The 27,322-nt window shown below is 47.6% G+C and overlaps 1 protein-coding gene across 9 annotated transcripts in view; it reads left to right on the top strand.

Moving 5' to 3' along the window:
- NFATC2 (nuclear factor of activated T cells 2) overlaps positions 1–27,322 on the top strand; it is a 179,991-nt gene that overhangs the window by 31,516 nt on the left and 121,153 nt on the right. For 5 of the 9 annotated variants that reach the window (XM_010363374.2, XM_010363376.2, XM_010363375.2 and 2 more), the window contains exons 2-3: positions 8,272–8,787; positions 14,200–14,371. In XM_010363374.2, coding sequence (XP_010361676.1) covers positions 8,285–8,787; positions 14,200–14,371 — 675 coding nt within the window. In that variant the 5' untranslated portion in view covers positions 8,272–8,284. Of the gene's footprint in view, positions 1–7,757; positions 8,788–14,199; positions 14,372–27,322 lie in introns of all 9 variants that reach the window. The other 4 variants (XM_030914626.1, XM_010363370.2, XM_030914625.1 and 1 more) reach the window with 1 other exon arrangement.

Genomic DNA, 27,322 nt, shown 5'->3' with positions numbered 1-27,322 from the left:
ACTAGTGCGTTCAAGTTGTTGTAAAATAGAGTAACTATAGCAGGGAAAGAGCAGAACTGTCACTGGAAAGATTGTTCTTTCAATAATAATCCAGTAGGCCCCATTTACTGAGTGTTGATTCTGTCTGTCTTGGGCTTTGCAGAAGTTAGGGAAACCGACAGGCTTGTATCACCAGCGTCATCACCCCGTGTCACACATGAGGACGTGGAGTTTCCCCACGTCTCACAGCCAGGGGTGGGAGTGGATCTGGAGTCCCCTAACCCTGTGCTACCCTCCGTTCTGAGACCTGGGTCTCAGTTTAGAGCTCTTGCTTGGTGGGGCAAAGAGGAGGGCTGAACTGGCCTCCCCAGCAATCTTGTCCTGCAGTTTTCGGGAGTGGTCAGAGATTTCTCCACATATTCACAGGGCCTACCTATTGGGTAAGCACCCAGGAACTTGATGAAAGGAGGGGTGATAAGAATGAGAACTTTCAGATGCCTGCCACAGAGATGAGCGTTACCTGCCAGGGCCGAGAGTGAGCAGACGTCTCGTTTCTGAATCAGTTCAGGTTGAGGGCGTGAGTCATGAGTTGACGCTTCCAGCAGTCTTTGGGCCTCTGCTGTGCGCAGGCCTCATGTGCCATGCTGGGGCTGTAAAGCCAGGAGCCATGGTCCTCAGCTGGGGGCGAGTCTGCCTGGCAGGAAATGTTTGGCGATGCCTGGAGACATTTTTGGTTGCCTACAACGGGGAGAGGGGCAGGGCAGCTACTATTGGCATCCAGTGGGTAGGTGGCTGTGAGGGTCGAGTAATTTACTACATGTGATGTGCTTACAACAGTGCCTTGCATGTAAGTTCTCAATACATTTTAGCTGCTTTTTCTGCATTATAATTATCTTCATAATAATTATTGATGTAAGACTCCTATCTGCCTCTAAGAAGTCAGAGTCTAGAGGGTAGACAGATGAGTGAATCCATAGACAGACTTCAGTGTAGGACTCTGTGGGACCTGGGAGTGTAGAAGAGCTGCCTGCTCCAGCCTGGGGAAACAGGGAGGGCCTCCAGGAGGGGGTGGTTCAGGTCAAATCATGATGGATAAGTAGTGGCTTGTTAGGAGACGTAAGGTCGAGAGGTATGGAAGGGGGTTCCGGGTAAGGGGAACAGTATGTGCATGACATGGAGGCACAGAGGCCCTCGAGCAGCAACCTCTAAATCCCCCATCACTGCTTCTATCTTCTTCCTCCCTTTGGTACTGATGCCTCGTATGCAGGCCAGGTACCTCCCATGGTAGGTGAAATGGATTTTAGGTGGTCCACCAGTGAGGACGTTGTATTTGCTAAGAACTGTTTTTCAGTGCTATTTTCTCTTCGAACTAGTCAGAAGGAGTGGAATTTCAGGCTAGGCGCGGTGACTTAAGACTGTAATCCCAGCACTTTGGGAGGCCGAGGCAGGCGGATCACCTGAGGTCAGGAGTTCGAGACCAGCCTGGTTAACATGGTGAAACCCCATCTTTACTGAAAATACAAAAAAAATTAGCCAGGCGTGGTAGTGGGCACCTGTAATCCCAGCTACGCAGGAGGCTGAAGCAGGAGAATCACTTGAACCCAGGAGATGGAGGTTGCAGTGAGTCGAGATCACACCACTGTACTCCAGCCTGGCAACAGAGTGAGACTCTGTCTCAGAAAACAAAAAACAGAACAAACAAACAAAAGGAGTAATGCTTCACTGAGGTACTGCTGTATCGTTGACACTTTTCTTTCTAACACTCCTCTCTCTCCCTGTTTCTAGGTCTTGACTTTCTGGGGTCCTGGAAATGTTCCATATTTTGATTATGTTGGTGGTAGCAAGAATGTATGACATTTGGCAAAACTCATCAAACCCTATACTCAAAACACTGACATCTGTGTGTATGAGTTATACCACAGGAGCATTGGCGGGGTGGGGGTGTGTAAAACCTCAGTCTCAGAGTCTTTGCCCAGCCACTGTGTCTTGCTTGAATTTAGTAAGTTTTATTTTTATTGTATTTTTACCCTACCTTCTATTTATGGAGGTGACATTGATTTTCCATCTGCAGTAGTGGTATAAAGTTTCCTTTTAAAATAATTTAAAAAAAATAAGTGAGTGAATTTAAATACTAGAAATATTAAATAAATATTTTTTGGCGGCACATGAATAGAGCAAAGATCGTGCAAGTGGTTAAAAAAAAGCAAGCTTTTTGGAAACCCTCCTGAGAAAATTTGGTGGTTCTGAGATGAAACTAACTTCACCCGGTGCTGTGCAGGCATCGTGATGACTGTAAGAAAGCCGCCTGCGAGCATGGCAGTTGTTTAAGGAGAAATAGCGAGAAATCTCAGCCAGTAACTTAGAGAAATATTTTAATGATGTGCTATTTGTGAAATTTACTGTCAAATGCCCAGGGGACTGAGAATTAAATGATTATTAATTGTCTTCCTATTCCCTGCTTGCTGGTAAACATTTAAAGTCTTGTTAAGAGGAAAAAAAAAAAAAAAAAGAAAAACTCTGCCGCTTGGATTAATGAAAACCAATGTAAATGCTTTAAATACTTTTGCTCAGCACACTCGAGCTTTCTGTTCTTCAGGGCTCACAGGGAGTGGGAGTGACGTGTGTTTTCAGGACTGCGTTTCTGTGGACTGTCCCCATCAGCCCCAAGGGTGTGTTTCTGATAAGACGCAGTGCAGTTTTTCTGATATGGCTGGAATTTTTGCTAAGAGACTTTTTGTGTTTTGTTTTTCTGGTTCGAATTCTCAGAATGTTGTCGGCCATGGATTTGACATTCCTCTTTTCCTAGATTAAAAAATCTCTGCTCTGTTACCTTCCCGGAAGGCGCGTGTGTGTGCGTGTATGTGCGAATTCAAATATACGTTTACATTAAACTACAGCCTCACAAGAACTCCAGGCCTTACAGATTGCTAGCTAGAAAAATCAAAGGATTTCAGCACCAGAAGCCACCAAGGAAACTGATTCAATTGAATGCTGTTCAGTTATAAATGAGAAGGTATTGAGGCCTCCGCTGGGTGGGGCACTTCTCCAAAATCATGCTGCTACTTAGTGGCGGGGCAGGACAGCACTCTCCATTTCCTGCTTCATAAAACAGAGTTTCATTACTATATATCATGTTATGTCATCTACCACCTATGAAATAAAATTAAAAATGTTTCTTTTGGGAGTTACATTTATTTTCTTACATAATTACATGAATCAAAGGAAGTCTCCTTTCTGCCATGCCACTGTCTTCTTATTCCTTAGTTCTCTTCCCTGGAGGATGTCACTGTTCCTTGTGACTTCCAGAGAAAGCCTGTGCATCCTTCAGCTGTGCCTGTACATCTGTCTGTGTGTGTACATCTGTGCGTGTATGTCTTTGTACATCTGTGTACATGTGTATGTGTAATCTGTATACATCTGTACATCTGTGTACACTGTACATCTCTGTGTGTGTGTGTGTACATCCTCTCATCCTTTTTATGCTGTGCACACTATACAGCTTGCTTTTCTCTTTTAATACTAAATCTCACTGGTCATTCCATGTCAATGCATAAAGAACTTCTTCAGGCCTTGTAGCTATATTGTATCCCTTCGTATGAATGAGCCAGAATTCATTCATCCCCATTGTATCCCTTCATATGAATGAGCCAGAATTCATTCATCCCCAGTAGATGGGTTTTGTGTTGCTTCCAGTCTTTTGGGATTACAGTCAGGGTTGTAGTAACTAATCTTAAGGATACACAGGTCATTTTGCACAGATGAGAGTATATCTGCAGGAAGAATTTTTTTTTTTTTTTTTTTTTGAGACAGGGTCACATCCTGTCACCTAGGCTGGGAGGTGGTGGCACGATCATGGGCCACTGCAGCCTTGATCCTCCCACCTCAGTTTCTCCAGTGGCTGGGACTACAGGCAGGTGCCACCATGCCCAGCTAATGAAAAAATATTTTTTTTTTGTTTTGGAGATGGTTTCTCCATATTGCCCAGGCTGGTCTCAAACTCCTGAGCTGAAGCAATCTTCCTACCTCTGTCTCCCAAAGGGTTGGGATTCTAGGCGTGAGCTACCATGACTGGCCCAGGATGAATTTCTAAAAGTAGCATTGCTTGATTCCGAGGGCACTATGTGGTTCCAAGGGCATGTGTGTTTGGAATTTTCATGGATATTACCAAATGACCCTATCTAGAGTTATAGCCTTCTATCTTTTGGTTTGGATAGTGGCATCTTTGATTAATAGTTTATTCCAGGTCGACTTTTCTGAACTTGCACCATTCATTCAGCCAACAAATCCTTTTTGAGGGCCTGTTTCGTGGCAGGACCCATCCAAGTGCCAGGGGCATGGCAGAGCAAGAGTCCTCATAGCATTCGCTGATTGGTGGAGGTGGATCTCGAGGTCGAGGGAGGAGGGGTAGACTGGAGGTTGAGGGAAATGGAGAACTTCACAGTTCTTCAGTCGTTATGACAAGATGTGCACAGAACACAGCAGGGACCTGTGAGCCGGGCCTGAGCTAGTCAAGTGGTTGGGGGTCCTTCTAGAAGCATGCAGTACTGAAGCCGTGCCCATGGGCATGGACGGGCTTTAGTCATGTGGAGAAGGGGGCCTGGCAGTGGGCAGGGGAGGAGCTGTTGAGGCAGGGGCAGCAGCAAGTACCAAGATCCCGGGGCAGGAAGGAGCTTGATGCTTTTAAAAAACTTCCCTTTGCCAGGCACGGTGGCTCTCGCCTATAATCGCAACACTTTGGGAGGCTGAGGTGGGAGGATCACTTGAGCTCAGGAGTTTGAGACCAGCCTGGGCAACATAGTGAAACCTCATCTCTACTAAAAAAAAAAAAAAATTAACTGAGCCTGGTGGTGTGTGCTGGTAGTCCCAGCTACTTGGGAGGCTGAGGTGGGAGGATCGCTTGAGCCTGGGAGGTGGAGGCTGCAGTGAGCTATTATTGTGCCATAGCACTCCAAAATGGGCAGCTGAGTATGGCCTCAAAATCAAACAGAAAACAAAAATCACCACACTCCCCTTTGGCTGGAGTTCAGACAGAGGGAGGGAGGGAGTGAATGCAGGCGAGGGTAGATGGGCAGGCAGGGCCCAGCCAGGCTGCCTGGCGGGGGTCATTTATTTTTACCTAGAGCTGTGGGGAGCCATTTTGGAAGTGGGGGTACCATGTGGACCCCGAGAGATCAGCTTAGCTAAACTGGACAGTATTTCCTCTAGGACAGCCCAGAAAGGGAACAAGGAGGCTGAGGCTCACTGGGGTGGTCACCCAGGGTTCCCCAAGGCAGGAAAAGGTCTTGTTTCTGGCTGGCAGGCCCCTGGACATGGTTCTTGTATTTACTTATTCTCTCAGCCACTCGGCAAATGTTTATGGGGGCTTGCAAGTGCCAGGCCCTGTGGTAGGTGCTTGGCAGACAATGCTGGGCCACAGTGACATGGGCCCAACACTGATGGAGCTCTGGGTCGAGTGTGGGGTTGTAAAATTCTCTAAAGGGTCAAGGAGTAAATATTTCAGGCTTTGGGGGCCATTCGGTTCCCAAACTACCAACTCTGCTGTTGTAGTATAGGAGTAAGCTGTAGCTTGCTCTGTTCACCCTGTGTAAATAAATAGGTGTGGCTGTGTTGTCCTAAAACTATTTACAGACACAACCCATGGGCCTCATTTGGCCCGTGGACTGTGGTTTGCCTGCTCCTGGTTTGGCAGAATGAGATTCCCTAAACAGATGCCTGGTGCGATGGGAGCTGTTAGCAGGTGTCAGTGGAGAAAAGATGGCAGGGAAAAGGGGTGAAGGTGATCCTTTTGATGGGCCGATCTCAGGAGGTGCTGGCTGAGCAAATGCAGGAAGGAACCAGGGGAAGTGGGAGGATCTCGCGGGGAGGGTTTCCAAGCAGAGGGAACCCAAGGTCTCTGAGGCAGGAGCTGCTTAAGTACAGCGAAGATGTTGGAGGGGTTGTTGCTGACCCAGCTTGGGGAGAAGTGGGGAGTGGTGGGGGTGGGTGGCAGGCCGGGGCACAGGCTGTGTTAGTGACTTTTGGTTCCATCTAAATTGTCCAGAAGCCTTTATAGTAGGTTTGAGAATGGACATCTTAAAGGCTGCTGTGTGACAAACAGACTGACAGAGCCACAAAGTCGGGAGGCCAGGGAGGAAGTGACTGCAGTAGTCCCCGTGCGAGAGGACGGCAGCTTGGACCAGGGTGGATGCGATTGAGTGGGGAGACCTAGGAATCTGGTTTCTGTCCTGACAGTGGAGCAGTCAGGGCTGATGACGGATCAGATGTGAGGCATCAGAGTGAGGAGTCCAGGCCGCCCCGTGAGCTGATGGGGAGGGTGGAGGGGCCTCTGATGAGATGGGGGGCCTTGGAGGTAGAGTTGCAGTGAGGGGTGAATGGGGGGCACTAACTCCATGGGAATTTCCCAAGCAGCCCCATGTACCTGGACCTGTACAGGATGCAGTGAGGCAGGGTGTCTGCTAGAAGAGGGTCAGGCTGAGAATTAAATGACAGTGTGAGGTGATGGGTGGCAGTGTCCTTGGGTGGCTGTCCTAGAACATTCTACTTAAACAGCATTCTCCAGCGGTAGGGCCTTTCGAGGTAGCAGCAGGAGCCTGGGGTAGGCAGCCACTAATGAAGGAAGTTAGGTCATTTTGCAGTCATTGGTTTTATCTTTATTTTATTTTATTTTTGAGACAGATCTCAGTCTATCACCCAGGCTGGCATGCAGCAGCACAATCTTGGCTCATCGAAACCTCCGCCTCCTGGTTTCAACTGATTCTCATGCCTCAGCCTCCTGAGTAGCTGGGATTACAGGCCTGCACCACCACACCTGGCTAATTTTTGTATTTTTAGTAGAGATGGGGTTTTACCATGTTGGCCAGGCTGGTCTCAAACTCTTGACTGCAAGTGATCTGCCCACCTCAGCCTCCCAAAGTGCTGGGATTATAGATGTGAGCTGCCACGCCCAGCCTGCATCCATTGGTTTTAATAGTTTGGGTGTCAGGTAACCTCTGTAGCAGTGACCCTGCCTGTTGGGAGGCAAGTGGCTTGCCTGTGGTATTTTTAAGCCTCCTAATTCCGTATCTTTCGCTGGGCCTTTTCCCCGCTCTGGGCCTCAGTTTCCTCATTTGTAAAATGACACAGACGAGACAGGAGTCAGGAGCCCTGGATCTGAATGAAGCCACTGCTTGTACTTGGTGCGAAATCTGGGATTCAAGCCCAGGGGACCGTGGGCTGCAGAGCCTGTGCAGTCTCTCTCTGTGTCCTGCGTCCATGTCACGTGTGTAGAGTGCTGCCATAGGTCCTGGATTGGTGCTTTTCAAACTACGGGTCATGACCCACCACACCAGCAGGTTAGGAAATCCGTCTAATGGGTCGTGACCAGCGTTGAAGCAAAATCAATCAGGCAGGAGGGAGGGTCTGAGGGTGTCATGTAGCAGGGGTAAGTATGGACTTGGGAGGCCTTTGTTGCAGTTGTGGGTGTATACGGTGGTGTGAATGGGGTTGTGAGATAAAGTACACTTCTCCGAAGGGTTTCATTTAAACCCAAGTTTGGAGGCCCTTAGCCCAGGGATCTTCCAGAACTCATTCTGCTTCGACCTCTCTTCTCCAGGGACCTGGGACAAAGTGGCCTCAGTTTCCTTCTGGTGAGGAACGGAGCTTCTGGCTTGGGGTTTGGCATGGTGGGAATTTGAAAAAAAATAAATGACATGAGACAAAACCCAGCCTGTGATTGCTCTGCACCGGGAGTTCTGTTTTTGAGGCTTAAAAAGACCCCCCCTCCCCCCTTCTCTTTCCAGAAGAGCCGAATGCACATAAGGTCGCCAGCCCACCCTCCGGACCCGCATACCCCGATGATGTCCTGGACTATGGCCTCAAGCCATACAGCCCCCTTGCTAGTCTCTCTGGCGAGCCCCCCGGCCGATTCGGAGAGCCGGATAGGGTAGGGCCGCAGAACTTGCTGAGCGCGGCCAAGCCAGCAGGGGCCTCGGGCCTGAGCCCTCGGATCGAGATCACTCCGTCCCACGAACTGATCCAGGCAGTGGGCCCCCTCCGCATGAGAGACGCAGGCCTCCTGGTGGAGCAGCCGCCCCTGGCCGGGGTGGCCGCCAGCCCGAGGTTCACCCTGCCCGTGCCCGGCTTCGAGGGCTACCGCGAGCCGCTTTGCTTGAGCCCCGCTAGCAGCGGCTCCTCTGCCAGCTTCATTTCTGACACCTTCTCCCCCTACACCTCGCCCTGCGTCTCGCCCAATAACGGCGGGCCCGACGACCTGTGTCCGCAGTTTCAAAACATCCCTGCTCATTATTCCCCCAGAACCTCGCCAATAATGTCACCTCGAACCAGCCTCGCCGAGGACAGCTGCCTGGGCCGCCACTCGCCCGTGCCCCGTCCGGCCTCCCGCTCCTCGTCGCCTGGTGCCAAGCGGAGGCATTCGTGCGCCGAGGCCTTGGTTGCCCTGCCGCCCGGAGCCTCACCCCAGCGCTCCCGGAGCCCCTCGCCGCAGCCCTCATCTCACGTGGCACCCCAGGACCACGGCGCTCCCGCTGGGTACCCCCCTGTGGCTGGCTCTGCCGTGATCATGGATGCCCTGAACAGCCTTGCCACGGACTCGCCTTGTGGGATCCCCCCCAAGATGTGGAAGACCAGCCCTGACCCCTCGCCGGTGTCTGCGGCCCCATCCAAGGCCGGCCTGCCTCGCCACATCTACCCGGCCGTGGAGTTCCTGGGGCCCTGCGAGCAGGGGGAGAGGAGAAACTCGGCTCCCGAATCCATCCTGCTGGTTCCGCCCACTTGGCCCAAGCCGCTGGTGCCTGCCATTCCCATCTGCAGGTGAGCAGGGCTTTGAAAATGATTGCTTCCGTGGTTTAGTTTTAAGAAATGGTTTTCTGTTTATGAGCATGGGATTCAGAGTCAGGTTTAAGTCTGACTTTAAATGGATTTAAATCTTGGCTTGGTCCATTGCTGGTTGCCAGACCCTGAGAAGGAATGTAAATTCCCTGGGCCAGGTTTTTCTCATCTGTAGAATGGGTGTAATTAGTGTACCTGACTCACCAGGTGGTTATGAGGTTGCAGTCATGATAAATGTAATTGCTCATATGTCACCTGGTTTATTCAAGAAGTGTTTATCAAACGTCTAGGTGGCAGATTCTGTTACATAAGTAATGGAGAGACAATGGTGAACTAAACAGGCAAAAATTTCTGCCTTCATAGAGCTGACATTCTAGTAGGCACAAGAGGAACTGATATTTGTTAGCATCTGCTATGTGCCCCAGTTATATGGAGGCCCTAAAAAAAATGTGTGAGCCAAGGAGCTTAAAATCTTGGGAAGCTGAAAAGATGTATGTAGATAGCAGCATAGCATGTAGGCTTTGGAGTCTCTTAAGGCTCACTTTGAGTCCTGCCTCCGCCACTCACTACCTGAGTGAACATGGGCATCTCTGCTGCTGCCTTTCTGCTGCTGTGCCTGTGAAAGACATTGCTAATCAGTCGGCACCCTCTTTCTCCTTGAGCTCCTTTCTGAAGCTGTGCCTAGGGCAGACATCACTAATCAATCAAGAGCTTCCTCCCCACACTGCATTTGTACTGAGCACCTTTCTGGTCTTGGTTGATTCCCTGTGAGAAGACAATAGAACCTACTTTGTGTGTGTGTGTGTTTTTTTAAATGGATTAGATGAGACGATATATGTCAAACTCTTAGTATAGAGCCTGTGCAGTGGTATCCTGGGATACCAAAATCTGAGGATGCTCAGGTCCCTTATGTAAAATGGTATAGTATTTGCATATAACCTGTGTACATCCTCCCATATCCATTACATCATCTCTAGATGATAATACCTTAGAATACCTAATACAATGCCTGCACACCACTTCATTCATATGGACTCAATGTACAACCTGCGGCATGGAAAATTCAAATTTTGCTTTTTGGAACTTTGTGGAATTTTTTTTTTCCTGAATATTTTCTATCTGAGGACACAGAACCCATAGATGTAGAGGGCGAATTGCACTCTCTATGTATATTATTTCATTTGATTCTCACAGAAACTTGGTTTGTGTTATTTTTTATCTTTGTTTTGATGAAATGACAAAGGAGGTATGTGAAGGCTAAGGCTAGAGATTATCCTATCTGTTCTCGTAGATGAGGAATTGGAAGACTCATGCTATTACCACGATCCCTGTGGTTTTCAAGTTATTTTTTATTTTAGCAAATGGAAGTCTTTTATCCCAAATATTAAACTGAGTCCCCAAATAGGCCAGGTGCAGTGGCTCACGCCTGTAATCCCAGCACTTTGGGAGGTCAGGGTGGGTGGATCACCTGTGGTAGCAAGTTCAAGACCAGCATGGCCAATATGGCAAAACCCCATCTCCACTAAAAATCCAAAAAATAGCCGGGTATGGTGGCGCATGCCTGTCATCCCAGCTACTTGGGAGGCGGAGGGGGGAGAATTGGCGGAGGTTGCAGTGAGCCAAGATCATGCCACTGCACTCTAACCTGGCGACAGAGCAAGACTCCACCTCAAAAAAAAAAAAAAAAAAAAAAAAAAAAATTGAGTCCCCAAATAGATAAATAGATAAAGGTGGAGCTCTTGATTCGTGTGGGGTTGAGGGTGGCCTTGGGCCCTGCCCACTGGGCCTTGTTCACCCCCATACCAGACGAAAATGGACTGCAGGGAGCATCCAGCCTGGCATTTCCTCCAAAGCAGGTTCTGAGAACACCAGGGTTTCAGTACGTCAGTTGTTATATCTTTAAAAAAAGGAGTTTCTGGGTTTAATGGAGTTAAGTAGGTGCCTGTGTGCAGGCCTTCTCAGAGACTTTAATGTGGACAGAATATGTGGTGATTTCAAAGGCCATTTGGCTACAGAGCTCTGAGTTCAGTGACTGAAGTTTCACAGGGCTATCTTAGAAAATGCTGCCAGCCGCAGTGGCTCATGCCTGTAATCCCAGCACTTTGGGAGGCCGAGGCAGGCAGATCACCTGAGGTCGGGAGTTCGAGACCATCCTGACCAACAGGGAGAAACCCTGTCTCTACTAAAAATACGTAATTAGCCGGGTGTGGTAGCGCATGCCTGTAATCCCAGCTACTTGGGAGGCTAAGGCAGGAGAATCACTTGAACCCAGAAGACAGAGGTTGCAGTGAGCTGAGATGGCGCCATTGTACTCCAGTCTGGGCTGCTTGTTCTTTGTGCTACGTAGACAGGTCAGTCTCCAAACCATGATTTTATTTAATGGTTGAGAGTAGGGAGGGACACTGCTGTGAAATATGATTATGACATATTTATTGGAGACTTTGTTTACAAAAGCCTTTCCTCATCATGAGGCATCTTGATCAGAGAGGTTTTGAGTGTCAGAGTCCTTTGGTTCCTCACAAGCACCAATCTGTGCTGGCCAATGTGGTCTTTTGCAAGAATCTTCTATGAAGTTGAGAGGATGGGGCATCAGGGAAGTCTCCTGATAACACTGACCTCAGGGTATACGGGCAACTCAGCAGAGGGCTGGAATTCAAATCAGAATTTCAGGCTGGCTCTGATGCTCTACTTCTTTCCTTTTTTGGAGACGGAGTCTTGCTCTGTCGCCCAGGCTGGAGTGCAGTGGCGCGATCTCAGCTCACTGCAACCTCTGCCTCCCAGGTTCAAGCCATTCTCCTGCCTCAGCCTCCTGAGTAGCTGGGATTACAGGAATGTGCCACCATGCCCAGCTAATTTTTGTTGTTGTTGTTAGTAGAGGTGAGGTTTCACCATGTTGGTCAGGCTGCTCTCAAACTCCTGACCTCATGATCTGCCCACCTTGGCCTCCCAAAGTGCTAGGATTATAGGCATCAGCCACTGCGCTTGGCTTTTCTTTCTTTCTTTCTTTTTTTTTTTTTTTTGGAGATGGAGTCTTGCTCTGTTGCTGAGGTCAGAGTACAGTAGCGTGATCTTGGCTCACTGCAACCTCCGCCTCCCGGCTTCAAGCGATTCTCCTGCTTCAGCCTCCCAAGTAGCTGGGACTATAGGCGCATACCACTATGCCTGGCTAATTTTTTTTTTTTTTTTGTATCTTTAGTAGAGACAGGGTTTCACCATGTTACAGGCCAGGCTGGTCTTGATCTCCTGACCTCGTGATCCACCCGCCTCAGCCTCCCAAAATGCTGGGATTACAGGGATGCTCTACTTCTTCAGATTGTATTTCAGCATCAAATACCTATTTCAGAACCAAACAAAAGTATAAACTGAAACCTGGGGATATGCTGCTGAATTTTCTTCTCACAAAATTTTTGGTGCTTTAAAGCGTATTAATACAGGGCTAAAGTGGTTTTCTAATGAGTCATAGTTTGTAAACCTTTAAAAACTGTTCACTTGTATAAATGATATGGGTAAAAGTGGTTGTCATGTGCGGCTTGTTGGTTGCAGGCAGAAGCTTGAAAGCATCTTGGCACTGTAACTAAGATAAAGCAAAGGTACTTTGGAAACCCTAAGACTGCAGGGTAAAAGGGATTTCAGGAGGCAATGTGGTTGGAAAGAAGAGGAAGAGATTTGCTTGCATAGGGAGGATATGATTATAAGTTGAATGAAATGTTTAAGTTGGACACTGGCACAGATGAAGTTTATGGAGGTGCTACCCCTTGGGCTCCCCTTGGTACTGCTGTGATAGAGAAGACAGAATTGGCTTTATTGCAAGTGCTTAACCAAGCCCAGTTGATAGTGTCAGCTCTTAGCAGCCCTGAGCTAACTGGGAAAGAATACTCTGATTAATGATTTCTGCCATATGTGAAAACTCAGGACATGGTGACATAAATCCATAGTGATGCGTTTCAAAATTCCCAGGGGAAAAGAAGTGACAGCAGTTAGAAACATGCTAGAACTAACATAAGCTTCATTAATTGAGAAGTTGCTCACACTGTCTTCATCAAGGTGGAAGAGAAAGCAAAGAGAAAGATCTCTACCCTGTGAACAGTTCTACCTGTCATGTCTAAGAAATATGTGCTGCCTCAGCATTTTGTTCACATATAATCATGCCCCCATGATCACATTTTGGTTAGTGATGGATCCCTCATATATGGGGGTGGTCCCATAAGATTATAATACTGTTTTGTTTATGTTTTTGTTTTTTTGAGACAGAGTCTCTCTGTCACCCAGGCTAAAGTGCAATGGTGTGATCTTGGCTGACTGCAACCGCCACCTCCCCAATTCAAGCAATTCTCGTGCCTCAGCCTCCTGAGTAGCTGGGATTACAGGCATGCACCACCAAGCCCAGCTAATTTTTGTATTTTTAGTAGAGACAGGGCTTCGCCATGTTGGCCAGGCTGGTCTCGAACTCCTGGCCTTGAGTGATCTGCCCACCTTAGCCTCCCATAGTGTTGGGATTACAGGCATGAGCCACTGCACCCAGCCTTGTGTTTTGTTTTGTTTTCTTTATTTATTTCCTTCCTTCCTTCCTTCCTTCCTTCCTTCCTTCCTTCCTTCCTTCCTTCCTTCCTTCCTTCCTTCCTTCCTTCTTCCTTCCTTCCTTCCTTCCTTCCTTCTTCTTTCTTCTTCCTTCCTTCCTTCTTTCTTTCTTTTCTTCTTTCTTTCTTTCTTTCTTTCTTTCTTTCTTTCTTTCTTTCTTTCTTTCTTTTTCTTTTTTTTTTTTTGAGACAGGGTCTCACTCTGGTCCCTCAGGCTGAAGTGCAGTGGTGCAATCACAGCTCACTGCAACCTTGACCTCCTGGGCTCGGATGATCTTCCCACCTCAGCATCCCAGGTAGCTGGGACTATAGGCATGGACCACCATGCTTGGCTGATTTTTTTTTTTGTATTTTTAGTAGAGAGGGTGTCTCCATGTTGCCCAGGCTGTCCTCAAATCCTTGGGCTTAAGTGATCCACCCATGTTGTCCTCCCAAAGTGCTGGGATTAAGTCATGAGCCACCACACCCAGCCATAATACTGTATTTTTACTGTACCTTTTCTGTGTTTAGATATCTTTAGATACACAAATACTTCCCATTGTGTTACCATTGCCTACAATATTCAGTACAGTCACATGCTGTACAGGTTGGAGCCACTATACCATATAGTGTAGGTATGTAGTAGGCTGTGCCATCTTGGTTTGTGTAAGTACACTCTGATGTTCACTTAATGGTGCATTTCCCAGAATGTATCTTCATTGTTGAGCAATACATGACTATATCTGTGATTTTCAGAAAATGGGCCATTTACAATTATTGTACAAGTTGACTAATTCTGGTTTATTGCACACATGGCTGATTTTATTTTCTCCTTCAGCATCCCAGTGACTGCATCCCTCCCTCCACTTGAGTGGCCGCTGTCCAGTCAGTCAGGATCTTATGAGCTGCGGATCGAGGTGCAGCCCAAGCCACATCACAGGGCCCACTATGAGACAGAAGGCAGCCGAGGGGCCGTCAAAGCTCCAACTGGAGGCCACCCTGTGGTTCAGGTATGGACTTGAATGCTCTTCCTTTTGTGTGTGGTGTTTGTCACTAAGAGATTCACTTCTGCTGACCCACTGTTTGTTGCTTGTTAAGGTGAGGTATGTGTCTTAGCCTCTTAACTCATTTGAGGAATGAGAAATCTGAGATTAAGTTAACATTAGAAGCTAATCCAGCTACTCATAAACCAGAGAAGAAAGTTTTCTTGAGCTGGATAAGGATAGAAATGATACTCGTGTCCCCAGACGCTTCTTCCCTTCTCTTTCTGATGGAGAAACTGCTAGAGTTTTGCAGAAGTTTGTGTGTTGACAGAAGATTTCTGAAGCCATCATCTTAAGTTTCAGATGAAGAGTTAATTATGAAAAAATAGTAATATTTGTAAAATACAGAAAAGTAAGAAAAATTAAAACTATACATTATCAAACTACCTAAAATAGCTATATTAGTATTTTGATATATTGCCTTTCTTTTTCTATTCACAAACACGGCAGCCTCTGTTACCATATATTTCTATGCTTAATTATATAGTGAACATGTAGATTGTCCTCTGATTTAAGTTTACAATTTGCCATGAGCATTTCCTTTTGTTTTTTTCTTAATCAGTATCTTTTTTGTGTGTCTGTGGCTTTTGATTTAACCTCAGATTTTTTTTTTCAAAAGAAGTAGAGAAGTGTGCCTATTTCCCCCCAAAATAATTGGAGTTGAAATATTCTTAATTGTATAATCTGGTTGACCAGGAACAACTGACCGGTGCCCACTAATAAGTCAGTTAACCAGAACTTTTAATACGTTTAAATTAATATAACATATTTTTTGGTATTTGCCTTAAAGTGGAAGTATTCTATTAATATGATAAAACCTGGTTCTTAATCTGTAGTGTGCATCAGAACCTCTGGGGTGGTTCTTAAAAATTCAGATTGTTAGGGATTCTGAAACTACTTAATTAGAAACTATATAACATGAGTAAAGCCCAGGTAAACAAACAAACAAATGAAAAACCACAAACCCCCCAAATATCCACAGGTACTTTGGATGTGTACCTCTGATTAAGGACATCTATGATAATAATAAGAACTTATAAGTCCTGACAATTGCTTTTTCTAAATCAGACGTTACAGCCATCTTGGAATCTGTTTCTATTCATTGAGTTTTTGTTTCTTGACCATGAGTCCCATTTTCCTGTTGTGTTGTGTGTCTAGTAGTTGTCGACTGCATTCTGACATCGTGATGACATATACTGGATATGGTAGACATTCTGAACTTTGTTTCACATTTCATCAGTGTGGATCTGTGGAAAGCTCAAGTTGTATTTAACTTGATGGGGCTTAGCTTTTAAACTGTCTTCTCTGTTTCATTTGAGGATTGGTTTTAGGCCCCGTTAGGGCAGGCCTGGAGTAGCCCTTCCTCTGAGGCATGTGCCTGTTCTGCAGGTATGGCCTTTTTGGATGCCTGGTGGGGAGGTCTCTTTAATCTGGGGGGCTGGAATTCCCATACGCCAGCTCTGCTGCACTCTTAGTCTCTCTGTTCTCTCCACCCCATAGCGGCCCCTCTCTGGTAAACCTTGTGCCACCTCTCCCTGTGCTTACACAGCCCAGCCCTTAACCAAAGACTTGAGGGCTCCCCCAGCAGCTTCCTCCTCTCTGATGCCACCGATTCCAGCAGTTTCCACAGCCTGGCACTGAGTGGTGCCAGAAATCCAGGATTATTTCAGGAAATCCTCAGCACAGTGGGACCACCGTGCTCTGCTCAGATGCTACTTCCTGCACGTGGCAGGGGAGCTGTCCCCAGGCAGAGAGCTGAAGTGAAGGTGGGCTTGTCTATGCACTTCCTCTCCCTTGGGGACCGCAGTCTTCTGCTTCCTGCCGTCCAATCCTGAGAGCATTAGACAGAGTCTCTCACTCTGTCACCCAGGCTGGAGTGCAGTGGTGCAATCTTGGCTCCCTGCAACCTCTGCCTCCTGGGTTCAGGTGATTCCCCTGCCTCAGCCTCCTGAGTAGCTGGGATTACAGGTGTGCGCCACCATGCCTGGCTAATTTTTTTATTTTTAGTAGAGACAGGGTTTCACTGTATTGGTCTGGCTGGTCTTGAACTCTTTATCTCAAGTGATCCACCCGCCTCGGCCTCCCAAAGTGCTGGGATTACAGGCGTGAGCCACCGTGCCTGGTCAAGTGCTCTGTTTTATGTGTCCAGAGCTCCATGCACATTTCCTTCATGCCACCTGCCACTGCTTGTAATTATAACATTTGCATAATTATTTTGTCAGTGTCTCTCTCTCTCTCTCTCTTAGACCATGAGCTTTGTTTAAGAGACCACAACTCCTTATTCTTCATTGTATATCAGCACCAAGCACAGTTTGTCGCTACAAACATAGCAGGCATTCAACAAATACTTGGAGAATGAATATGCTCATTAAATGCATTGGCCGAACAATCTTCAGTGTTAAGGACAGAGAATCTGTGTCCATTTCCAGCTGTGTGGTATCTTCACTGATTATTCGAAAGATGTTTATTGAGTACCTACTATGTACCAGGCACGGTGCTCGATTCTGGGTTATGATATGAACAAAACAGCTGGAAATTCTCACTGTCATGAGCTTACATTTTGGGAAGATGATTGTAATGATAAACACTTGGAAAACATTTGCTGCCTGTGAGATCCTGTTCCAAGTGCTGTATATGTGTTAACTTATTTAATCCTCAAAAGAGCCTTATGACAAAGGTAACAGGTCAAGGAGCTGTCAAGGACTTGTTCAAGGTCATGGGTATTAAATGGTGGAGCTGAGATTTGGATACTGCAAGCTCTACTTGCAGCACAGTAGGTCTGATCATCCACGTCTCTTTGCAGACCAGCTTTTCCTGCCTTCTCACTTGTGCAGAAAAAGCCTGATGGGAAAATGCCCATGCCTCTTGCAGACCACTCCCTTCCCCCCTGGTTTTACATGCTGTTCCAGTATGAACCTTGTCATCGCCTCACGGGAGCCTAAATCTTGATTCTCAGGGAGACGCTGATTGACCCTGGCTTGGGAGGGTGCCGCCTATTGGTCCAGTTGACTGTGGCCTGGAGGTTGGGCTGCATGAGGAGTGAGGCTCAGCTCACCCATTCATCAGGGGCTGGGGCCCTGGAAATTTCCAGAGAAGGGAATGGGCTGAGTGTACAGTCCAGGAGACACCTGCTAGGCTGTCCCTGAAGTTTGTGCCTCTCCCTCTGATAGCTCCCAAGGACTCTTCCCTCTTCATGCCTGTGACTTCGTTTGTTTATTTATTTATTTTAAAGATATGATCTCGCTTTGTTACCCAGGCTGGAGTACAGTGGCATGATCATTGCTCACTGCTGCCTTGAATTTCTGAGCTCAAGTGATCCTCCCACTTCAGCCTCCTGAGTAGTTGGGACTACAGGCGTGTACCACCATGCCCAGCTAATTTTTTCCTTTTTGGTAGACACATGGTCTCCCTGCATTGCTTAGGCTGGTCTTGAACTCCTGGGCTCAAGTGATCCTACCACCTCATCCTCCCAAAGTGTTAGGATTACAGTGTGAGCCACCACAACTGGCCCAAGTGCTTGTAACTTTGAAGATCCAATATATGATTTAAAAACTTGTAGACAAGTCTCCTTAAAAGACAAAAAGTGGAGTCTTTTAAAAAAGTCATTTGAATAGATTATGTTTTTCAAAATAAGTCAGGCTAATTCCTGATTTTTAGCATGGGAAGTCAGTTTAAAAAAAAAAAAAAAAAAAAGAAACTTCTTTGAAAAATGAAGAAAAGAGTGGACTTTAAGAGGATTGCTGCTCTTAACCTTCAAGGGAGTGTGAAAACTCCTGCTGGAATCTGGAGCACCGCCCCTTTCATACCCAGAAGAGCAGTGTAGCCTGCTTTGTACCTTGCCTGAATGCTTCCGCCGGCTTCTCTGTTGATCTGTGTCTCACTCTTTATCTCTGTATCCGTTTCTATTTCTGAACCACAGCCTCTCTTCCCCTCTAAGTTACTTAGTCCCCACCCTTCTTTCTTTTATTTGCCACACTATAGAACTCCATTCTTTTTTCATGCCTAGTGGTTTAAAGCTCCTCTTTATATAAAAAGAAAATGAGTATAAGATCATTTCATTTTTTATCCTTAAGTATACAATTAAAAATCTTAAACATATGCCATGCTCAGCTGTTCTCTTCATTGCTTTTTTTGAATAGTACTTGGTCTTGGGAGAAAGTTTGTTCCCAAGCCTTAAGTGCTTTTCAGATCTCATGACTCATTTGTATGGGGAATGTGTCACTGGGGACCTGCCAGTGCTGGGCGCTGTGCTGATCCTGGGTGATACAACGTTGGTGAGATCAGCACAGCTCATGCCCTGAGGGAGCTCAGGGGCTGCGGAAAAGTGGACTAGGATGGTTTGAGTTGGTCAGGGAGGCCTGAGAGTCCAGATGGCGGCCACTTGGAGGGGCTCTGTAGGCTGATGCTGGGACTCAGGGTGATAACGCGATGGCTGATTGGAAGCTTGTCTATTGGATTCACCGCTTGGGAGTAACTGCTTCAACAGAACAAACCATGACAAGAGACGGTACTTGGAAGACCTACTTCAGAAAGAGGGTCTCGTCGAGGAGGTGACTTACCAGCTGGGACCTGGAACAGGTCACAGAAACAGCAAAGAGACAAATGATCTCCTCCTCCTCCTCCACGCCGTCTGTCTTGGTGGTGGTGGGAGAGTGTTCTACACAGAGCATAGCACATGCAAAGACCCCAAGGCAGGAAAGGACTGTGTGTCTAAAGAGCTGAAGGAGGGCCAGTGTCATTCAAGTTTAGCTTGCAGGGTGATGGTTGGCAGGCCCAAATTGTGCAGGGCTTAAAAGCCAAGGTGAGGAGATGAAATTTTGCTTATTCCAGGGCAAGGGGAAGACGTGATAGGTTTTGAGTAGAGGAGGAACTTCATTCTGATTTAACATTTTAAAGATCACCCAGGCTTCTCTCTGGGGACTAGATTAGAAGAAGTTATGGAGGAAACAGGGAGATGAGATTGTTAGCCTGTGGCAGTGCCAGGGAAAAGATCAAGGTGGTGAGGACTAGAAGGTGGCAGTGGGAGCGGAAGATATGAATTCTATGGTGTGATCTTCAGGACTTAGGTATGGGACGTAAAGGAGCAACTGAGTGGATGGTTCAGTTGGATGGATGGTGGAGAAGGACTCAGGAAAGAAAGTGTTTTCTTGGGGGAAGGTTGCAAGTTCCGTTTGGGGCATAGAAGGTACAAAGGGCTTCCAAGGCACCCAAGCAAAGATGTCAAGTAGGCAGTTGGATATATAGCTTGGAGCTCAGAAGCAAAGTCCTAAACTTGCTCTCAGGACTGTGGGGTACCTCAGGGCCACATGCTCCATCACCAGAGGCCTCAGCAAGCACCCACTTACAAGGACTGACTGACCACACCCTCAATAACACACACCTCTCTCTAGAAGCAGTGGACTAAGGAGAGAAGCAAAGAAGAGATTGTATAAACAGAGATCACAAACAGACAAGTTCAAGAGGGCCAGGCAATGAAAGGAAATGACCCAACTGGCTAAATGTCAGGGAGCAATAGGGAGTGGTGGGGAGTAGGGCAGAGCAGCATGTGAGTCTTGCCTCAGGAAGCAGTTGCTGTTTGTAGGTTGTGACGTGGGAATGTGGGTAGAATGTTGCCAGGTTTTATAGGTTTGTTTGTTTTTTCCTCCAAGAGCTAGGAGCTGGAGTTTTTGTGTGAAATTTCTGATTTTTAAGTTTTGGCCACTAAATCAAACTTTGGGCTGAATTTGGCTCATGGTAAATATGCTTAAGTTCACATCATCTGGAGTAAATAAGAATGGTGCTACTTCAAGGTTTATCAAATAGGAAGGGAGATAAGAGAGAGGTTATGTTTATATGATTTCTAAGAATTGTCCAGTTAAGGAAGGAGCCCTGTTAACAGCCGGATCCAGGTAGTTTCTCTTATGAAGCCCTCAATCTCAGGTGACTGTGGTGGCTCACGCCTATAATCCCAACTACTTGGGAGGCTTGAGCCCAGGAGTTCAGGGCTGCAGTCAGCTATGATCGCACCACTCCACTCCAGCCTGGGTGACAGAGTGAGACCATGTCGCTAAAAACAAAAACAAAAACAACCAAATAAATAAATAAGTACAAAAGTTCTAAATCTTATTGAAATAGAACAAGTCTAGGGTTCTTTCAGAGGAACCAAGGAATCTTAATTCACAAGCCTGACTTTGGTCTGCAGGTATCAGATGAGAAGGGGAACCATTTGATTCATCTCAAAAGAGCCACACACTTTGTGGTGGAGCCCTGCCATCATTCCTCGCCCTATTTCAGGACAGGATGCAGTGGTCCTCTGGTGGACAAAACAGCCATTCAGAGCGGTTTTGCAAGGTTGGGCTGTAAGTGTTTCCATAGCTCTTCAGCTTATGGGATCTAATAATACCCCAGCTGAGAGTGGCCTGTATAACACCATTGTCATTTAATCCTTTCCTGGTGGCTTCCAAACCCTTTAACCATATTCTGCACAGAAATTCCCTGGAGGGGATACTTTGTTATGTTCCTTATCCATCCTTGTGCTGGGGTTTCAAGAAACGTTATTCTTATCACTCCCTGGGATGCATGTTTAATGGAAAGAATAATCAGTCATCCTTTTAGGGAGTGATCAAAATATGAGAACGTGGAAGCGTTGCACTCACCTCCAAAGAGTCCTCTTGGTTCTTTCAAGCAGATGTTCAGACATGTGGAAAAAGCATGGGTAGCTCTGTTAGGGGAAATTCCTTGCAGATGCTGAAACCGATCGCCATTTCATTCCAGGTAACAGTAATGAGCTTTGCAGGGAGGTGAGTGAGGGCCTGGGCCCACCTGTCTAGGCTACTGCCTCCTGGGCTGGAGGAGCTGGTAAAGTCTCCAGTCTTTCAAAATCTCATAAAATGGATTATAGGACGTGGATGCTTATTCTGTTGGATTTCAGCTTTTATGCTAACTGCAACTTACTTACTTGAAATGATATCTAAGGAAGGGAAGAAGCAAGCCAGATGGGATTTTTTTCCTTTCCAGGTGAAAGCTGCACTCGTGACAGTAAGCAGTGCTCCTTCAGCAATTGGCTGGGTGTGTTGGCTTCTATTTGTCTATTAAAATGTTGTGTTTGGGGACGTGAGACAGGAAGTAGTTGTTGCAGATGTTAATTTGTCTTGATCAGGGCTGTTGTGTTGGCATCTACAGAAGCTTCCATTGGACCTCCTGGGGAGGGGAAGGGAAAGAGGTGGTGGCCAGGTCACTCAGGCTTCAAAAAAATTGGAGGAGGAGAGTGTTCTGAGATAATTGGGGTTCATTTATTCATTTATTAAAAATACTTACCAAGCACCTACTGTGTGTTTGGCACTGGGAATATGGCAGTGAACCACACAGGCAAAAATCCCTGGTCCCGTGGAGCTGATGTGCTCTCTAGGGGGAGATAGCAATATAACTTATAAATAGGAAAATTAAATAGTATGTCGGGAGGTGGTAAGTCCTACGGGGAAAACTATCAGGCCAAGGGGAATTGGGAGTGGTTTGATGGACCTCTCTGGGAAGGCCACATTTGGGCAAAGAAGGAGGTGCCCATGTGGAAGCTGCAGGGACTTCTCCAGGCTGAGGGGACAGCAGGGCTGAGTTGGGTGACATCTTGAACAGAGAGGAGGCCTGTGTGGGAAGGGCAGGGGAAGGGGAAGGATGGAGGGTGCGGATCGTGGGCCTCGCACATGTTTAGTTCAAGGACTTGGACTCTGAGTGGGGCGGGAGCTGGGAGGGCCTGGCTTGACTTAGGTATCAGCAGGATCCCTCTGGCTACCGAGTAGAGGAGAATAGATGGGGGGTGGACAGGGAGAAGCTGCTGCAGAGGCCCAGGCCAGAGGGGCTGGTGGCTGGACTAGGGTGGGGCATGGGGAGGCAGGAGAAGGGGTTGGATTCAGAGCATGTTTTGAAAGTCAGACGAGCTGGATATTTTCGAGACTGGCTACAAGACGGGTGGCATCCGTCTGTCTGGGGCTGTAGCCTTGGGAAAGGCCAGAGTCTCTAGGAACCCTGTTCATCCCTGCCGAGACTCCTGCTATTTTCCAAGGGAAGGCATCTTTTAGAGGTGACTTGATGTAGCCTTTTCACTTCAAGATGGAGGCGGGGATGGGGTGGGGAGTAGCAGAGCGGGGTGTGCGATGTGGGGGTTCTGAGGCCGACTTTTGGGGAGCCGTCCTCACCACCTCCTCCTTGTCTGTACTGGTCTTTTGATGATAACACTGGCGATTTCATTAAAATTTGAAAAAGACTACAGTCCAAACCAGGTACACCCATGGGCCAGTTGTGGCACTGCTCTCTGCCCTGCCGCTTGTGTCCCTGGCTGAGGGATGCCTGCAGCGGTCAGGGATGGACTTGTGAAAGGATTGAGACCGGCATGCTGGCCTCCGAGGTGAGAGGTAGAGAGCGGGGAGGGCGCGCCAGGGCCGGGGCTGGTGCAGGCAGAGAGGTGGCATGGCGAGACGGGCCCGCATGGTAACTCATCTTCTAACCGAAGACACAGAGGTTCACTGAGGGGTGCTTTCAGTCCACAGTAGAAGAGAAATTATCATGAATGAGCTCAGTAAAGCGTTGTCCCCAAACGTAGGTAGAAAACAGAAAGCTTCCAGAATCTTGGAGAAATAGCTGTTCCCAAAAGGGAGATCAAGACTGAAATTTGCAGTATTTCTGGCAACCAAGAGGAACAATATAGAAGAAACTTTGTGTCACAAATAAATGTTGGGGCCCTGGTATGTGCTGGGCAGTGTGATGTTCATGGCCGGAGCTACCCTTTAGCGTGTGCTTTCCATAGAGTGACCTAATTAGTCTCGGCAGCGATACCATGGAATGCAGGTGGTAGGGTTACTACGCTCATTTTACAGGCAAGGAAACTGGGACACAGTGCGGGTAACAGCTTGCCTGGGGGTCACCCCCAGCCGGTGCATGGTGCTGCTTGATTGGGGCCCAGGACGTCTGCAGCCACAGCCCACGCTGTTGACCACTGGCCCGTGCTGCCTCTTGGAAGTAGACGAAGTGGGTCATTTGGAGTGAGGCAGCTCTTGGGTTTGGTAGCTGTGGGACTCTGGGAGGCTCACTGGGCAGCAGTTTCTTCAATGATAAAGTGATGTAGACTTGTGTCTGTCAGGCTATTTGTTTGGTGTTTGCTGAGCATGGTTAGGATGCTAAACAAAAGTGCCCAGTGTGAGCTTTGGCACAGAGAAGGCGTTGCATCTGTTGTTCTTTTGTTGAGAGAGAAGGCCATCTAGACGTAGATCACTTTTGAGTTCTGCGAGCCCTAGATTCCTGAGCCTGCTCCAGCTTTTTCTGGTTGAATTAACCACGTCTGAGACCAGGCTAGGATATGGAGGGGCTCTCAGAGTTGTTTATTTACACGCTGTTTGTTACAGACATGATCTTAGCTCATCCTTGCAACCACAGGGTGAGTCGGGGCTGCTGCTATTCCCATTCGATGAGGGGTGAGAGGCACAGGGAAGTGAAGCTCACATACCTAAAGTCAGGCAGCTGGTCAGCAATGAAGCCCTGGCCTTGGCTTTGAACTTCTGGGTTCTCATCACTCTCTCACCTGCTCACTCATTCATTGGCCTGCTGGCAGCAGCATCACGCCCCAGGCATGGGGTAGGGTGAGCACATGGGCTGAGCGCTGCCTGTGGAGTGCTCCAGCCAGGGCTGGATGTGAGAGTGAGATGGGACAGGCTTTAGAAAGGGTCCTCTGCGGCAACTCAGCGCAGTGCCTGGCTGGCCGTGTGACCTGAGTCCTGGACCTAGGCTCAGGCATTCAGGTTCTGCCTTCCCCTCCGCCCTCGCCACTGAAGGACCTTAGGTGAAGTTGATTTTCTCTGATTATATGGGAAAGGAGGCATCTGCTTGAGGTGGGTTTCTAAGCACCTGTCGGCTGCAACATGCCACAAGAGGGGACCGTGATCACACCTGGGACCACTTCGTGGGCCCCGAGCCATCTCCCTGCAACCCGTCTGCAGGCCGAGGCTGATGCTCATAGGACCGTCTGTGTCACCAGCTGGCCCTGCCGCTCTTCCGGATGCCCCATGGGTTTAGTGGGTGTGGGGGCCAAGATCTCTTTATTGAACATTGAGCATTTTCTAATTTGGTCCCATGAATGAGAATCCTAACGGCCTTGGAAGGCGCTAGCTCCATTGACAATAAAGTCATGAACTGGAGCATGCACGGAGGTAGGGGTGGGTGGGTGGGGAGGAACACAGGGAGGCGATGGCTTCTCACGGGGCCCTGTTTCCTCTGGATCCCAGGAGACATTGTGAATGTCAAAGTCATTCATTCTGAACCTCCTAGAAGACTATGGGCCGACTCTAGCAATAGTCATGCCTGTTTATTGAGCACTTACTATCTGACAAGCACAGGATGTGGAATGGCTCGGGCAGGCATGCAGCCTCTGCTCTGTGAATGAGGAAACCAAGGCTCAGAGGCATGGAGGGACTTCCCCAACGAGCACATCCTCACTGGTGATGAGCAGGCTGACCCTGGCCCAGCTTTTCCTGTGTGCCTGCTTGGAGAGATAGTGGTGCTGCCATTAACCCCATTTACAGCTGAGGAAACTGAGGCTCAGAGAAGCCGAGTGGCTTTTTCAAGGTTGCATTGCTCTTTAGGAGGCTGAGACGAATGCCTCCTCCCAGGGTGATTGCAAAGGTTAAATGGGTTAATATTGGTGAGGTGCTAAAACAGGGCCCCAACTGCGATGAGAGCGCAAGATGTGCTGATTGTTTTTCTTATTAATTTGTCCTCTGAACCATCACGTTAGGATTTTAAAAAGGAGCATGTGTTCTCACGTGGAGGCTTCGGTTTCGTGCCACGATCCCTGAGCCAGCATGGGTGTGAGTTAGGGGCAGACGGTGTGGAGGGCGATCCCTCTCACCATTTCTTATGTGTCCTGTGTGCGGCTCTTGCCCTCAAACGATGCCATGACAACAATGCCCAGCCTGCAGCCTGGGACACTGATACTCTTGAGGTCAAAGGACTTCCTGAAGGCCAAGCATCTGGGATGTGGGAGAGCTGAATGTAAAAGCATTCTTCTGTTGGGCACCTTGGCCAAGCCATTTCCATCGCACTGTATAGTTCTCAAGCCCACAGCTTAGCAGGGGCCTATTCTGAATAATGGCACAGGTTTGGAAAACTTCATTCGTATGCATGTGTATATGTACACACAGAGACACATACAAACACACATATAAATTATATATATTCATATATATACACACATATATATACAATGTGTATATATACACCAATGTATTTCTGTGTCTGTGCCCCTGTATTTATATTCAATTATTTTACTTTATTTTTAGCTCTTTAAGATGTATTCCTTGTTTTAAAAGTACAGGAAATGGCCGGACGCGGTGGCTCACGCCTGTAATCCCAGCACTTTGGGAGGCCGAGGTGGGCAGATCACCTGAGGTCAGGAGTTCAAGACCAGCTTGGCCTACATAGTGAAACTCTGTCTCTACTAAAAATACAAAAATTAGCCAGGCATGATGGTGGGCACCTGCAATCTCAGCTACTTGGGAGGCTGAGGCATGAGAATCTCTTGAACCTGGGAGGCAGAGGTTGCAGTGAGCTGAGATTGTGCTGCTGCACTCCAGCCTGGGTGACAGAGTGAGACTCTGCCTCAAAAAAAAAAAAAAAAAAAAAAATCCAGGAAATTATTAAAAAGAAACTAGACAGGCTGGGCACGGTGCCTCATGCCTGTAATCTCAGCACTTTGGGACACCAAGGTGGGCAGATCACAAGATCAGGTGATCGAGACCATCCTGGCTAACATGGTGAAACCCCGTCTCTACTAAAAAAATACAAAAAAATTAGCCAGGCGTGGTGGCTGGCACCTGTAGTCTCAGCTACTCGGGAGGCTGAGGCAGGAGAATGGGGTGAACCTGGGAGGCAGAGCTTGCAGTGAGCCGAGCTGGTGCCACTGCACTCCAGCCTGGGTGACAGCGAGACTTTGTCTCAAAAACAAACAAAAAAGGAACTAGACAGCACTCTTCATTACCTGGAGTGAACTACTGTTAGTGCTGGCGTGTTTCTTTTTAGTCTTTTTTTTCCCTACGCCTGCAAACGAGCTCACAGAACTCTGCTCCTGCCGTCCTCACATAGTTGAGCCTATATCAGGTTATTTTGATGACTACAGGGGAGGAAACAGCATTTACTGAGTAAGTTTAAGTACATTCCATGCATAGATGGATGTAATCCTCCTAATATTTCTAGGCAGTACTTGGAGACACAGAGAGGCTATGTAACTTGTCTAAGGTTACACAGGAATTGGGTGAACCACGAACTAAACCTAGGTGGTCCAGCCCAAAAGCCCATGCTCTTAACTGCTTAGGCCACAAAGAAGAAACGAAAATCATTTTGTTTTTTTTTTTTGTTTGTTTTTGTCTATTTCAATAGGTTTTTGGGGCAACAGGTGGTATTTGGTTGCATGAATAAGTTCTTTAGTGGTGAAGATATGGAAACCTTTAATGACCTTGAGATAATTTTCCAGGTTGCTCCTGGGGGCTCTCATTGTTGCTCTAGTATTTTGAAAAATTCAGGAGATAGGCCGGGCACTTTGAGTCATGCTTATAATCCCAGCACTTTGGGAGGCCGAGGCTGGTGGATCACTTGAGGCCAGGGATTCAAGACCGGCCTGGCCAACATGATGAAACCCCGTCTCTACTTAAAATACAAAAATTCCTGTAATCCCAGTACTTTGGGAGGCTGAGGCGCGGATCACCTGAGGTCGGGAGTTCGAGACCAGCCTGACCAACATGGAGAAACCCTGTCTCTACTACAGATACAAAATTAGCTGGGTGTGGTGGTGCACACCTGTAATCCTAGCTACTCAGAAGGCTGAGGCAGGAGAATCTCTTGAACCCGGGAGGCAGAGGTTGCAGTGAGCCAGTATCGTGCCATTGCACTCCAGCCTGG

The sequence above is a fragment of the Rhinopithecus roxellana genome, chromosome 13 (genome assembly GCF_007565055.1).
Source record: "Rhinopithecus roxellana isolate Shanxi Qingling chromosome 13, ASM756505v1, whole genome shotgun sequence".
In the NCBI taxonomy this organism is placed as follows: Eukaryota; Metazoa; Chordata; class Mammalia; order Primates; family Cercopithecidae; genus Rhinopithecus; species Rhinopithecus roxellana.
This window is presented reverse-complemented; position numbering and strand designations above follow the sequence as displayed.